Source organism: Mauremys reevesii, linkage group 11 (assembly GCF_016161935.1).
Source record: "Mauremys reevesii isolate NIE-2019 linkage group 11, ASM1616193v1, whole genome shotgun sequence".
Lineage (NCBI taxonomy): Eukaryota > Metazoa > Chordata > Testudines > Geoemydidae > Mauremys > Mauremys reevesii.
The window spans coordinates 66,255,427-66,269,489 of NC_052633.1; the positions used below are offsets into that span (position 1 = coordinate 66,255,427).

The following is a 14,063-nucleotide window of genomic DNA, read 5'->3' on the forward strand; positions in this document are numbered from 1 at the left end:
GATGAGGCATGGCAGGAATAGGAAAGTTAGTCAGAGTAAGAGAGTAAAAAGAGGAAGAACAACAGTCACTGTTCATCACCTGCTAAGCCATGATCAGCAAGCAGGGTTTTGTAGGCTTTGTAGCAGAGATGATTATGCTGTGGCTATAACGTTTGGCTCTTTTTTGACAATATTTTATTAACATTTTTACAGTGTTTAGCCTTCCCCACAAAAAGCCTTCAAAATCTGTTAAACTGGTCATAGATAGCGAGTGTAACAGATAGTAAGTAACCACAGCTCATAAGCAGCTGTCCCATTAAGGCTAGCTTAATAAAGTATGTAAAGATCTATTGCTTAAAAAAGAAAAGGGGAAACAATAACATAAAAGCAAATCGGTTCTATCCTGTGTATTGGCAACACTGACTTAGTCTCTTTACATAAAAACAGGAGCCGCTTAGATTGTACTCAATGTCTTCAGCATCCTTGGCTGCAAAAAGACACCAAAAACATGGAAGCCAAAAAACTTTCCAAAGATAGGATGAAGAAATATATGGCCAGAAGAAAATGGCAGGTAATAAAGAGGGCAAGGAAGTGGGCTAGATGCCCTAACAAGTCTCTTCCATTTCTAGCTTCTGTAATTCTGAGACGTATTATTACGGAGGGCTTCTGCTGCTAATGAAAATCCAGTTGCAGCCAGTGCACAGCTGCAGTAGAGCAGCTGTGGTTTTTATTGCTAATTTAATGCATGGGCAGCAGCAGAGGTGTTGGTGCATAAATGTCACAAGTGCTATCACAAGGCTACTAAAGGCTTTGATACCCTGCGTATGAGGGTCCTCGGAGGAGGAGGAAGCTTCTTATGCCTGGAACCTTGCACCCCCCTCCATACTCACAGTAGGGCCAGGGATAATTGGGCCCCTAATGGAGCTGACCAGAAAGACTTTTATTTTAGGGGGATTTGTTTTACTAATCCAGAGACTCCCATCCTCCCTGAGCACCGAGATCTGTTACTGTTCTTCTCATGAATCACCCATCAGATGGCTTCATTAATTTTCATTGAAACATTTTGTCCCCACATCTTCTGTTTCCTTGATGCTGGAGCCACTGTAGGAGCTCCATCTGGGCTGTTCTCATGGATGGAGTAGCAGATGCATAGTGGCCTGGATGAAATCTTTTGACCAGCTTACAAAATACTGAGCAATATATGTTCATCATATACTTTCTACACCGTATACAACCCTAGTTCTAAATGTTGTCAGGTGCCTATACAAACTTTACAAAGGATATTACACTTAGTATCTATACTATAGAGTCTATCATATCAACATCTTTTAGCATTTGCATTAGCTAATAATCATGTCATTTCAGAGGCTTGCCAAGTTAAATTCTTCTAACATGCAGATGGCACTTGCTCATTCATTTCACACTAGCTGGTTACTCATTTTGTGTGAAGTTCAGTCCCATGGAGAGGGCCAGCACAAGGCCTATCTGCCATCTAAGCCCTATGTAAGCTTTAATTTGAGGCATTCTCTGGTTCCTAGGCTTTGTGCTGACCCACTACAAAGGGATGCGTTTCATCCTCTGTTAAGAACAGTGATGAACCTTGTGTCTGAATCCTTTGTGGAATTTATATCTGCACCTGAACTTGGCAGCTCAGGTCTGTCTCTCTAATCTAGAACAATAGAATGACTTATTAAAGAGTCTGTCCATTGACTCCCATAGCCTTTGGATCAGGACCTAAGTCATTTGTCCACAATTCTTCTGCTACAGAAAAGATGTGTACCCATTAGGTTAAACTGATGAGAAGCCTCTGTGTTATGTTTCAGAAAACAGGTCATGCTGTCCGAGCCATAGGGAGACTATCCTCCATGGCAATGATTTCTGGTCTGAGTGGAAGGAAGTCCTCTACAAGCTCACCTACCAGTCCTGTACATACAGATAAAGTAGACCTGGATGGTAAGGAACTGCACTGAATTATAAAAGTAGTAACCATTTTATCGATACAATGTCCTCTACCAAGTCAGAACAAAGAGTTTAATGATAGAAAACCTTTTAAATGGAATCAGTCATATAAAACCAAACAAAATCCTAAAGACTATTGGAAACTAGCAAAGTTGCGTGTGTGTGTATGTGTGTGTGTGTGTGTGTGCGCGCGCATGCACATATGCACGTGCCCATCAGGATTGGTCTATTGCTCAGAATGGTTTACTGCACATACTGGGAGGCAGAAAGTGCTTGCTGTAATGCCAAGTAATAAAGGCACATTTGTCAGCTCTACTTAAATCAGCTTTGGAGAGAGAGGGGTGTGTGTGTGTGTGTGTCCACTATATAATATTTTGCAAGGGGTGTATTTAGTTTTCATACAAATAACAACACTAGCTGTGTCTAGGAGTGGAGCGCAGGCAGTACTATGTATCTCCATGCACAATGCTGCCAGGGCTTCTCAGACAAGGGACAAAATTTTCAAATACATGTGCCTAAAGCTAGGCACTCAAATCTGTATTTTGAGACCTTAATAAATTACCTCTTTTTCAGGGTGCAGTATGCAGCAGCTGCCATGTAACTTACTGTGGATGGCAGGTGTGCAACCCCTCAGAAAATCAGGCCATTTGTTTGGGTGCTTACATATGAACTTTGGGCATCTAAGTCAGCCTAATTGCCAGGAAATACCCAGCCTAATGGTCATAGACAAATACAAGGAAAGAATAACGAAATTACATTATGTTGCACTTTGCCATGTGTACATAACTCATTCTGTTTGATAGTCTGAATCTTTGGCTGGCTGTTAAAGACTAGAGCAAAAGGGTGACATAGTCTCACTATTCCATTAGTTTTATAGCATGAAGTGTAATGAAAAAAAAAAGCCGGTTTCTGCAATTGTTTGGTTATTTAAAAAACCCCAACCTCATTCCGAGGAAATTTCAAAATAACTAACCCGCCCCCCCTTTTACTTTCTCTAGATGATGCTGCCAGGGCTTTTCTTGAAGCAGTGGCAGAGGAAAAACCCCATGTAAAGCCATATTTTACTAAAACAATCCTGGATATAGAAGTTGTGGAAGGAAGTGCTGCTAGGTTTGACTGCAAAATTGAAGGTACTTTAAATTAATGTCTGTGTCATCATTTTGCTTTCTCCCCTCCCCTGTCATTTCTCTGTATTGCTCCATCATGCTTTTTTGCTTTAGTTCCCTTCAGCTTTGCCATTATGTGCACACTTACAGCATGGAACATGTTGCAATAATAGAATATATTTTGAGCCGCTTGGTGATCTCCCATGCTTGCCATGAAAAAGAAACCAGCTTCTACAGAGCTCCCATGGGCAAGTCACTTAATCTTTCTCCACGGCTAAGATCCCTACCTCACAGAGGGATTGTAAGGGTAAATTAATTAATGTTGGTAAGTGCTCAGAAACTGCAATGAAGGGGGCCATGGATGGATAGAATAGATTAATGTCCTGTGGTAGGACTCCAAACTTACAATGGATTAGTACTGGGTTCCTGGCACTTAGAGGGCTCCTGCTTTTTACTGATTTGTTTAAACAGGGAGACATTATTGGGTTTTTATTCAGCACTTTGCTGATGCAGTAGGCAAGAGAATAGTCTGAGAGCCTGTGCTCTCCTGTTTGCATGAGCAGCTCTTTATTGTAGTTCAGTTGTGTTGGAAATGTTTGCTCTCAGCAGTCTGACACTCACATTGGGATGGATAATCAGGGGGGTGTGATGGGAGCTTTAGATGTGTAACATGAGAGGAGAGTTCTTCTCCATCTTCTTCTTCCCCACCAAAGTGCTGGTCTCTTTCTCAGAGATACAAGAGAAGAGAAGCAAATGAGGAGTTCCCTCTCTCCAGGAAAGGAGTAGAGAGCTCTGCTCAAGCTGGAGAGGGAAGTGCCCTGCAGAACAGGGGGGTGAGAATAGTGTGGAAAGTAGGGTCGAAAAAGACTCAAGAGGGAAGATATATCTTTCTGATTCCTTTCCTTCTGTCCCCTGTAGAGATATGTACCAACATGACCACTTTTTCCAGGCCCCCACTTAGTCAATCTGATTAATCTCAGATTGGCCTGTGTTCTATTACTGGGGTGAGAACTTCAACCCCACTATGGTCCCTTTGTGTTGGATAAAAGAGCCTGAGCAATGTAAAAGGGCTCCAAAAGGCCTGGCTCTGATGTGAGGAGAATTCCACTGGCTATGGGTATCGCAATACTGCCTTTCAAAGACCCCCTCAAAAGCCCTGGCATGGGGGCATGCTAGGCACGAGTTGGACATGCTGAGGACAGGTGGGGCCACAGCTTGTAGAACTACAGAGATTCTAAACAGCTTTGCTGCCCGTAAAGCAGCATGAGAAGGCTGCCCTAACTTATAGGCACAGCACACAATCTCATACCTCTGGTATTTAAATCTCCATGTTGGGGATTGTTAAGACTGCAAGCACTCTGCATGCTTCATGTCCTAATAGGGAGCCTCAAGTCTGTCATTAGGGACCCGTACTAGTTGATGACTGAGCTGCTGTGAAGAGCTTTCCTCTTTCATTAGAAAATAGTGACAAGTCAGATTAGCAAATACTTCCTCTGTTAATTGCAGATTTTTGTTATTTGTAGGGAAGTGGCAGCAGACAACTCTTATTTTCATTAGAGTTCAGTAGGACTACTCGTGTGTTTAAATTTATGTATAAATCTATGTGAGATTGGGGCCTAAAACATTTACAGGATAATATCATTTAGTGTCTTGGTTTATTGCAGCTGTTCTTTCCCACTGTCACAGGCTACCCTGACCCTGAGGTAATCTGGTACAAAGATGACCAATCCATTAAAGAGTCTCGTCACTTCCAGATAGATTATGATGAGGATGGGAACTGTTCTTTGACTATTTCTGAAGTTTGTGGGGACGATGATGCCAAATACACCTGCAAAGCTGTTAATAGCCTTGGGGAAGCAACTTGTACCGCAGAACTCATTGTGGAAACAATGGGAAAAGAAGAAGAGGAGGAGGAGGAGGAGGAGGAAGAAGAAGAAGAATGAAACAAGACGCAAAGGAAAAGATATTTGAAAAATCACATTATAAAGACTATATCTCTAAAACTCAAAACCAAGTTATTAAAAACACCTAGTGTGATACTTACATCATTGGGGGGAAGGTGTTGTTTTTTCAGCATTATCAGTTGATACCTGTTTGTTTTATTTATGGGCATTAATTGGAAACAGCGGGCACTTTAAGTTGCTATGGTGATTGGATTTAGTTTAAGTAAGTCGGTTGTTGCCCAGCCTATTTTTAATGTGAAAGTATCATACTAATCTACAATTATAACCTGAATTTATAAATATCCTATTTATTGAGCTCATTCATTTGCACCGTCACTCTCATCAACCAATACTATAGCTGAGGTGGCTCCCTGAGATCTACATTTATCTCTATGCCCAGAAATCTTATCAAACACACACAAAGATTCTATTGGTCTTAATACAATTGAACCCTCACATAGTAAAGTCATTCTTCACATAACTATAAGGGAAGGTTACACTATAACCAGCATTGCAATTTGCACGTAATAAAATGAAACAATCTTAGTCTTTCCTCCTCTTTAAAATAGTTTCACTGTCTGACCTTTACACACACACACTTATCTCTTCCAATCTGCTATTAGTGTATTACTAATTCCACTAATCCTAGACCTCCATGAGTTTGTATGAGCTGATATTTCTTTCCTCGCCTTTAACCAAGTGATTCTAACTTATCTATTTTCTCTTGAGGTGTCTGTTACCCTGGTACAGGTACAGATGTCTGCTTTAGAAACAAACTGAAAATGTAAAGAACCAGAAACCTTGCGGTTGTGCTTGTCATTTTAATAAAGATTCATGGTTCATATAAGTGCTGCTGGGAACTATAGGTTATTGTACATCCATTAACTTTTATCTGTGTGTGGAAACCGAGTTTAGTTAACAATTTACTTGTACTTTATCTGGCCATTACAAAACAGATCTCAACTGATGATTAGCTGGAAATTGCCACAGATTTTTTGAGTAGCCAAAAGAAAAAAGTAGTTTGGATTACAAGCTTCTTTATACCAAGCAATTACCAAAGAACCTTGTGTACCCTATGTGCTTGACAGTCTAGTTTTCATCTTGAGCCTGTCAGGAAGGCTTTTACCTTTCAAAATTTTTTTGCAAAAAACAAACAAAAATCCAGAAAACATGTCTCTTCTCAAAAGTGATTAATGCACTCAGACTAAGCAACTTTCCTTTACTCTCTCACTATTGGCACTTGTTAATTCTTTTTGTTCAAGGGTAATATCAGAGGCCATAAGATATGCATAATCCAATGAGAATACATTTCCAGTATCTGTACATCATTCCAAATATGTGTTTTTTTTCCTTTATTCCACTTTTTGTGTGTAGAGTACAACAATTTTATTTCAAGGAGTACCTTTTAAAAAAAAACAAACTTCATTTCGTTCCTCAAATTAAGGTTTCGAGTGTACTTTTATGCAGATGTATATGATATCAAGTTTAGGATGTTTGATATTACCTAGTTTTGTGTTTTATATTATTTGCTCTTCTACATGTCTTTAAAGTAACAAATCAAGCTCAACTAATGTGGATCACACAATGGTTTTTTAAATAACTGCTTAGCTCTTTGTTGCTAGGTTCAAATTGCCAGCACCAGCATGTCTTTTCTTTTTAAGTGGGTAAAGAACTCTTCTTATACTAAACACAATATTGCCGCTACTCCTTATAAGGAAAGATTTTTTTAAATCTGATTTAGAGCATACAGAGTTTTCCTCACATTTTAAATGTGTTTAGGTAACAATGGAGTGTCTTTTGTACCTTAATAAAATATGCTAATGTTTCCCCATTTTGTTAAACCATCAGAATTGGGAGAAATGAGAACACTACAGCTGTAGTTACTCACAATTTCTAAATAAATAAATAATACCACAAAGCATGCTGTTTGTATAATCAATTGCAGACTCCAGTTTATTCACACAGGCTGAGGAAGGCAAACGGGATCTCTCCTGATTCTCTCCTATACTGAGATCTACTTAGCACAGGAATGGGGGGAAGAAAGAGTGGCGGGGTTATGCCTGATTCTCATGGTGCCTCTGCTGCCAGTTCAGGCCTATGGACATAAATTAGAGCTGCTAGGGGCTGCACTAATTTACACCACTGGCTATAATCACTATGGGACCATAAACTAGAGAATCTGCAGAACACATGGGCTGGAGGAAATTCTCAGTTGGCTAGTTAGGGCCAACTTCTAGCACTTTCTGTTACTTCAACAGCTCAAAATGGCTGGAACAGGGAGAGAGAATCTGTCCCAAAGCTTAGAAAAGTGTATGTGTAGATTAGGGTGACCAGATAGCAAGTGTGAAAAATAGGGACACTTTCAGGGAGGGAAGGGGGTTGTTGCAGATATAAGACAAAGCCCCTAATATTGGGACATCTGGTCACCCGAGTGTAGATATATAAAAATGTTATGCTTCTGCAAACTGTAAAGTCAAGCATATTTACCACTTGTGGTGCCTTTTCATGAAAGAATGTATACAATCCTCTAATGTACAATAATAGTCCAGGCACCATGCAGAACATGCCCAAAATAAAACTCTATGCATTTGAGAAATATTCCAACTGTTTTTCTAGAAATGCATATCTTAAGCAATACTTTAACATTCGAGAAGCACTGGTGATTTGAAGAATCAGAGCCTAAACAGACTTATGCATGTGCTTAACTTTATTCATTGAAGTCGGAGACTACTCATTTACTTAAAGGTAAACATTTGCAGGATTGGAGTTTTAGATGAGGTTTCTGCTGATGCATCTATCTCCAACAGTACAGCTGATGCCTCTTGCTCTCAAGACACTGTTCCTTGCACAGACTGGTTCACTTTACATCTGCTTCTATTTCCTTTGCCTCAAGTTCAACTCTCCTCACTTAAAGCATAAAAAAAGCCTGAAGGCTGGAATAGTGGCCACTGCCTTCTGCTACTCCTGTGCAAAGACTCCACTGTATGGCTAACCCACCCCTGCTTGCCCACAGAGAAGATATCACAGGGCTTAAGTGGTACAGTTCTCCAGTCTTTAGTGAATTTCACCCTCTGAAACCATAGGGACAAAAAAGAAAGCACTCTGAAAGACATTTGCCTACACCAATAGTTTTCAACCTTTTTTCATTTGCAGATACCTAAAAAAAATTGAAAGGGAGGTGCAGACCCCTTTGGAAATCTTAGACGTAGAGGATTGGTGGACCACAGTTGAAAATCACTGTTCTATGGCAACAACATTTCACAGACCCCCTTAGACATAGTCTGCAGACCTCCATGGACCTTAGGTTGAAAACCTCTGGCCTAAACCATTAATGACCCAACAGAACCTTATTCCTAGACCTCACTGAAATTTCTTTACATATTTAGTTAAATAATCCATGCTATGAATATTGCCTTAAAAACTGTTTTATTGTAAATTGTCTTTAAGGTCCTTGAGCCAAATTGACTTTAGATACATGCACATAATGCACTGAATTCAGTGGGAGTTGTATTTGTTTATGTGAAAGCAAAATTTGGACTTTGCTCATGCTGTATCTATGAGACAATGTCATGTTTGTGTGCATCTATCCATAGTGTAGACACTAATTTCCTCATATCCTTGTAAAGCAGCCACACTATAAAGCCCTGTAGCATAGAAGATAAAGTGAGAACTACAGTGGGAGACTGAAGTAACTTCATAGAATATTTATAATTTCAGTAAAAGAAAGGATTTAATTTCCTCCCTTCATTGCTGTACTTCGTAAATTAAAAAATAATCTGGCAACATAAAACATCTAGTTATACTAGCTCTAGTTATACCTGGGTCTAACAAGCCACTGAAAGTTGTGGAGTGAGATCAAGAAGAGAGATTTTACCTTGTATTTTAAAAAATTGCATTAAAAAGTCATCATATTCTATTGAATCAATGGATTATAATTTTTTTTAAATAAAATAACTCACTGTGCATTTTATTCCTTAATCCACATTTCAGTCCCCTACTGATCTCTCAAGTAGATCCACAGGAGCACCTGCTCCAAACCCAGATGCAGGTAAATGTGGGTTCTGCCCATAGATCAGGCTGTCATGAGTGGTTAGAGGACTGGGAGTGGGGCAACCTAGACTCTAGTCCCAACTCTGCCCTTGACTTGCTGTGTAACTGGGATGCAAGTCACTTTAGCCACTCTGGCCCCGTTCAAATCAGGACTTTTGCAACGGACTTGAATAGGACCAGGATTTCATCATCGATCTTCTCAGATACAAAGCTAACACCATCTTTCTCCACCCGTGCAATGCGCTGGGGGCTTCTCAGCTGAATACTCTATAACGACAAAGCATCACAGTTTCCAGCTCTTGCCGAATTTGGTTATATTTGATGTTTTTCTTACAGCCCCAATTCATGGAGCAATGTGCCTGCATAAACAGCTCAACTTTCCTTTAAAAAGAGTTACGTGTCCGGCCCACGGGGTTGCAGAGAAAAGCTTAAACCATGAAACTTACCACGGCTAAATCTGAAAGCAAATACAAAGAACCCCCGTGTATTAAAATAGCATTAAGATGCGAGGGGAGGGGTCATGATTTTTAAATGCTCGGGGCCGCAGGCTGTTCTGAGGGGGGGGCTCTCCCCTCACAGGCGCTGTGCGACGGGGGGCCGCGCGAGTCTCTCGTTTGACACCAGAGCGCCGCTCCCACCCGCGGCTTGGCGGGAACGGAGACCAGCTCCGCCCTGGTCCAAGCGGGCGGCGGGCGCCTCAGCGCGCAGGGCCGGCAGGGCCCCGCCCGGGCGGGCTGAGAGGAGGCGGGGCCGCGCAGCCGGCAGTTACTGGGCAGGGCGACAAACATGGCGGCGTCTGGGAGTGGCGGCGCTGGCCGGGCGGATAACGGCTACGGGAGCCAGCAGCCCCGGCGGAGGAAGGGCCCGGGCGCCCTGGCTACGACCTATCTGGTCATTTACAATGTGGTGATGACGGCGGGGTAAGCCGGGGCGGGGCTCGCCTACTCTCTCGGCAGGGTCCCGCATCCCCCGCCGGGGACGCCAACCTCCTCCCCACGTGAGCCCGGTAGCAGCCCAGGGACCCGGCCCCCTCCTCCACCTGCCTCGCCTGGCCCGGCCCCGGGGCACCAGCCTTCGCCCGCCGGGTCCCGCCTAAGCTCTTCTGGGGGCTGCTGCTGCTCTCGAGCGGCTGCAAGGCTTGGCTGAGGGGCGGGTTTCAGCGCCCAGGTAGGGAGAGCAAGTGTCCGCCTTCCTCGCCCCACCTCTAGAAACCGCCCTTCCGTTGGGAGGAGAAGCTGTTCCCAGGTTCAGCCAAATCCGCCCCAACAGGAGGGGAGCGGGGAGGGGGGGGTGTCTTCATCCCTGACCATTTTTAAAGTCAAGATACTGGATGTTCTCCTAAAAGATCTGCTCTAGGAATTATTTTAGGGGTGTTCTGTGGCCTGTGTCATCAGTGGTTTTCACACTTTTTTTTTCTGGCCACCCAATTGAAGAAAACTGTTGATGCCCCTGCCCCCATGAGAGCTGGGGATGAGGGGGTTGGGATGCAGGAGGGGGCTCAGGGCTGGGGCAGGGGGTTGGGTGCAGGAGGGGGGTGAGGGTTCTGGGCTGGGGGTGCAGGCTCTGGGGTGGGTCTGGGGATGAGGGACTTGAGGTGCAAGAGGGGGATCTGGGGGGGCTCCAGGCTGGGGCAGGGGCTTGGGGTGTGGGCTTACCTCTGGTGGCTCCTGGTCAGCGGTGCAGCCGGGGTGCAGAGGCAGGCTTCCCGCCTGTTCTGGCACCGCAGACAGCGCTGCGCCCCAGAAGCAACCCGCAGGTCCAGATCCTAGGTGGAGGCGTGCAAGCAGCTCTGCGTAGCTCTTGCCTGGAAGCATCTCCCACCCCACCCTACCCCCCAGCTCCCATTGACTAGGGGAGGGATAGCTCAGTGGTTTGAGCATAGGCCTGCTAAACCCAGGGTTGTGAGTTCAATCCTTGAGGGTACCATTCAAAATCTATCTGGGGCTTCGTCCTGCTTCAAGCAGGGGGTTGGACTAGATGATCTCCTGAGGTCCCTTCCAACCTTGATATTCTGTGATGGTGCTTGGGGTCGGGAAGAGCATGCGGATCCCGGTGGCCCCCCTCCTATGAGCTGTAGCTGCTGCTGGCCACTTCTAGGTAGGGACTACTAGTTTTTACTGGCTGCCCACCAGAGTCTCTGGGTCCTGAGCAAGGCGACCCAGTGCCTTGGATTCCATGGCATGGTACTGGGTTGTGACTTGAACTCTGAAAACCACTGGACTAGCTTATCACAATGGTCCCGTCTGGACTTGGAGTCTCAAAAATAATAAATAAGTGATGACTGGGGACTGTCATACTGGGCCAAATTGAATGAGACCTTTCTTTTTTAAAGCAATTTTAGGGTCTTGCTGGAACATATGTGGAGTGAAAATCTTCTTTTGCAAGGAGGAGGGACTTGGGGAGGGAGCCTTAAAATGAACCCTAAATGAAGGCATCTTCCAGATAACTGAGACTTGGTTGATGTGGTGCTGGGCAAACAAATCTGACAGGTCTTGTTCCTTTGGAGGAAGATGCCCTCATTTATGACTAGTGCTCATGAGGTTTCAAGTCCCTCCCTCTTGTGATGAAACTTCTCTTGTTACATGTTTCAGCAGGACACAGAGTGCAATGCTTATTTTTAAATCTTCATTAAAATAGTCTCATGTCAGCACACATCACTGATGGTGAAGCTGGTGGATTTCAACTTGCTGGATGATTTTACTTTCCCTTAGGCATCCCTGTACTACAAGATGGTCCACCCCACATCAGGCATACAAAGCTATGCATGAGAATAAATCTATTGTGAAATGTATAATGTATGCACATTTATGATATAAACTATGATTATCTAAAGGACAGAAAAATCTCTGTCTTCCTTTCTGGTATGATTAAACTGTTTGTTTCATAAATGTGTAATTACATGAGCAGTAAATAAAATACACAGCTGGAAGTCAGCAGCTCTGGTTTGCTTTCCATCTTGCTGTGATGTTCCTATATGACTTTAGCTAAATTAACTCTCTGAGCTTGTTACTCCCCATTTTACAGATGCAAAAACACTTGCCTGAATCACGGGGCTGCTGTGAACTTCATTTGTTTGTAAAGTGCTTTGAGATCCTCTGATGAATTTTGTAGAAATGCAAAGTTGTTACATTCACATACACACAAACTTTATTTAAATGCAACAACTACTTTCTTTGTGAAAAATCTACACCTTAAAAAACAAACACACAAGCGGGGAAGTAAATAACGAAATGATCCAGACAGTTCCCTGCAGCCATATAATTTTTTATCACTTGTTATAACCTCCTTTTCTGATTTTTTTTTTTTTTTTTTTTTTTTGCCCAACTTTCCAGAAAACTGCACTCTCATGAGGTGTGGCCTGCAAAATTTCAGGTGGGCTGTTTTTGCTTTGGGGAAGCTTGTGGCAATGGGATGAAGAAGCATGGTCCCAGTGGAAAGGGCACTAGCTTAGAATTTGCAGTTAAAACCAAGTCCCCAGATAGAATTCCTGTGTGACCTTGGGCAAGTCTCTGTTCCTCAGTTTCCCCCATCTGAAAAATGAGTATAATAGTTCTTGTCTACCTCACAGGAGGGTGTTATGGGTATGACTATCATAAAGATTGTGAGGTGCTCAGATAGTGGAGGAGGGGGGGCTATATAAGTACCCAAGGTAGATAGTTTTAATTTTTATGGAGTTATTTCAAACTTCGTAATTACATATGTATTAAAGGGATATGAGTTGAATGTTTTTGAAGTTATGTTATCTGTTAGTAAAATCTTTTATTAGAACAGAATGAGTGGTGATCAAAACTTGATTTTTATTGTTTTTGATTTTCATGTTTGTTTTGTATTTCTCTGAACGTAGACGAGGGGTGGGGAACCTTTTTTGTGTCATGGGCTGTTGACCGGCAGGAAAAAAAATTAAAAAATCAATCGCAGGCCACTCACCCAGGGTGGCACAGAGGCTCAGGGATTCTCCCTGCAGCAGACTGGATGAAATTAACTAACAGGCTGGATCCAGCCTGTGGGCTGTAGGTTTGCCACCCCTGACTTAGACAGTGACCATAGATTAGTTCCCTTTAAGGTTTATTTATAGTCAGTGTCTAATTTTGATTGCACATTCTACTACATCAACACAATGCTGCATTATTTGATTCCCAAAACATTTTGGAGGGTGGGGAGGAAGGAATTGCAGAAACATTTCTGTAGGTTGAGGTTTTCTAAATAATTTTTTATATATCAAATTTCAGTCCAAATATGACCTGATGGTCTCTTGTGGCAGACAGACAAACCCCACACAATAGAGAAGAACCTGCTATGTTTTAATTTTGTTTTGTAACTGAATATTACAACATAAAAAAGTTTTTCCTAAAAATGGCTGTTGAGTTGTTCTAAAGAATGCCAGTAATAATTTTTTTTAGATGTGGGTACAGTTTTGTGGGCATATGAGGAATAAAGGAGTAACTTCCATTTTAAGCTCTTCATGAGAGAGACTGTCACTGTTTTGTTTGGTAAAGTACCATGCTTGCTCTTCTACTCCTGGAGGAATTCTGCGCCAAAAAATTAAAGTCTGCACGCAATATTTTAACAAATAAAATATGAAGAATTTTAAAATAACACAATATGATCATGCCAGTGTCAATTATTTTGGTAATTTATTTCAAAATACCTGTCAACAACTATCCCAGCCACAGGGCCAGATACCCACACCCCTTCCCCTCAGAGCCCAGCCATGGGGTGCTCCCCCCAACCCAGACACCCACACACACCCCAGAGCCCAGATATAGGGCCCCCTTGAGCCCAGACACTTTTACCCCCTGCCCTTCCAGAGAGGGAGAGAGCCTGATGCTGGGTCCTGGGCCTTTATGGAGTTTCCTGCACATGGCCTCCTTTCTTCAGAGCATGCCAGGATCTGGAGCTGCTGGGAACCCTCCAGATCCCTCCTTCTCCCCCCAGCTGTATCTTCTATTTGAGTTTAGGTCAGGAATAAACAGCAGGAGCAGATGAACTCTGAATATAATAAAGATCCTGTTTACATGCTGAAGTC

At 42.9% G+C, this 14,063-nt stretch overlaps 2 protein-coding genes across 11 annotated transcripts in view; both read left to right on the top strand.

Annotated features, from left to right (window-relative positions):
* Positions 1-5,289, top strand: part of MYLK (myosin light chain kinase) — a 326,396-nt gene extending 321,107 nt beyond the window's left edge. For 8 of the 9 annotated variants that reach the window (XM_039495239.1, XM_039495241.1, XM_039495240.1 and 5 more), the window contains 4 exons: positions 427-550; positions 1,803-1,932; positions 2,937-3,068; positions 4,731-5,289. In XM_039495239.1, coding sequence (XP_039351173.1) covers positions 427-550; positions 1,803-1,932; positions 2,937-3,068; positions 4,731-4,987 — 643 coding nt within the window. In that variant the 3' untranslated portion in view covers positions 4,988-5,289. Of the gene's footprint in view, positions 1-426; positions 551-1,802; positions 1,933-2,936; positions 3,069-3,158; positions 3,399-4,730 lie in introns of those variants that run through there. The other variant, XM_039495244.1, reaches the window with a different exon arrangement.
* Positions 5,290-9,689: 4,400 nt separating this feature from the next.
* The window catches only part of HACD2 (3-hydroxyacyl-CoA dehydratase 2), a 42,562-nt gene continuing 38,188 nt past the window's right edge, over positions 9,690-14,063 (top strand). Inside the window, exons 1-2 of one of the 2 annotated variants that reach the window (XM_039494803.1) lie at positions 10,057-10,204; positions 12,370-12,409. In XM_039494803.1, the coding sequence (XP_039350737.1) occupies positions 12,384-12,409 (26 nt within the window). In that variant the 5' untranslated portion in view covers positions 10,057-10,204; positions 12,370-12,383. Of the gene's footprint in view, positions 9,958-10,056; positions 10,205-12,369; positions 12,410-14,063 lie in introns of those variants that run through there. The other variant, XM_039494802.1, reaches the window with a different exon arrangement.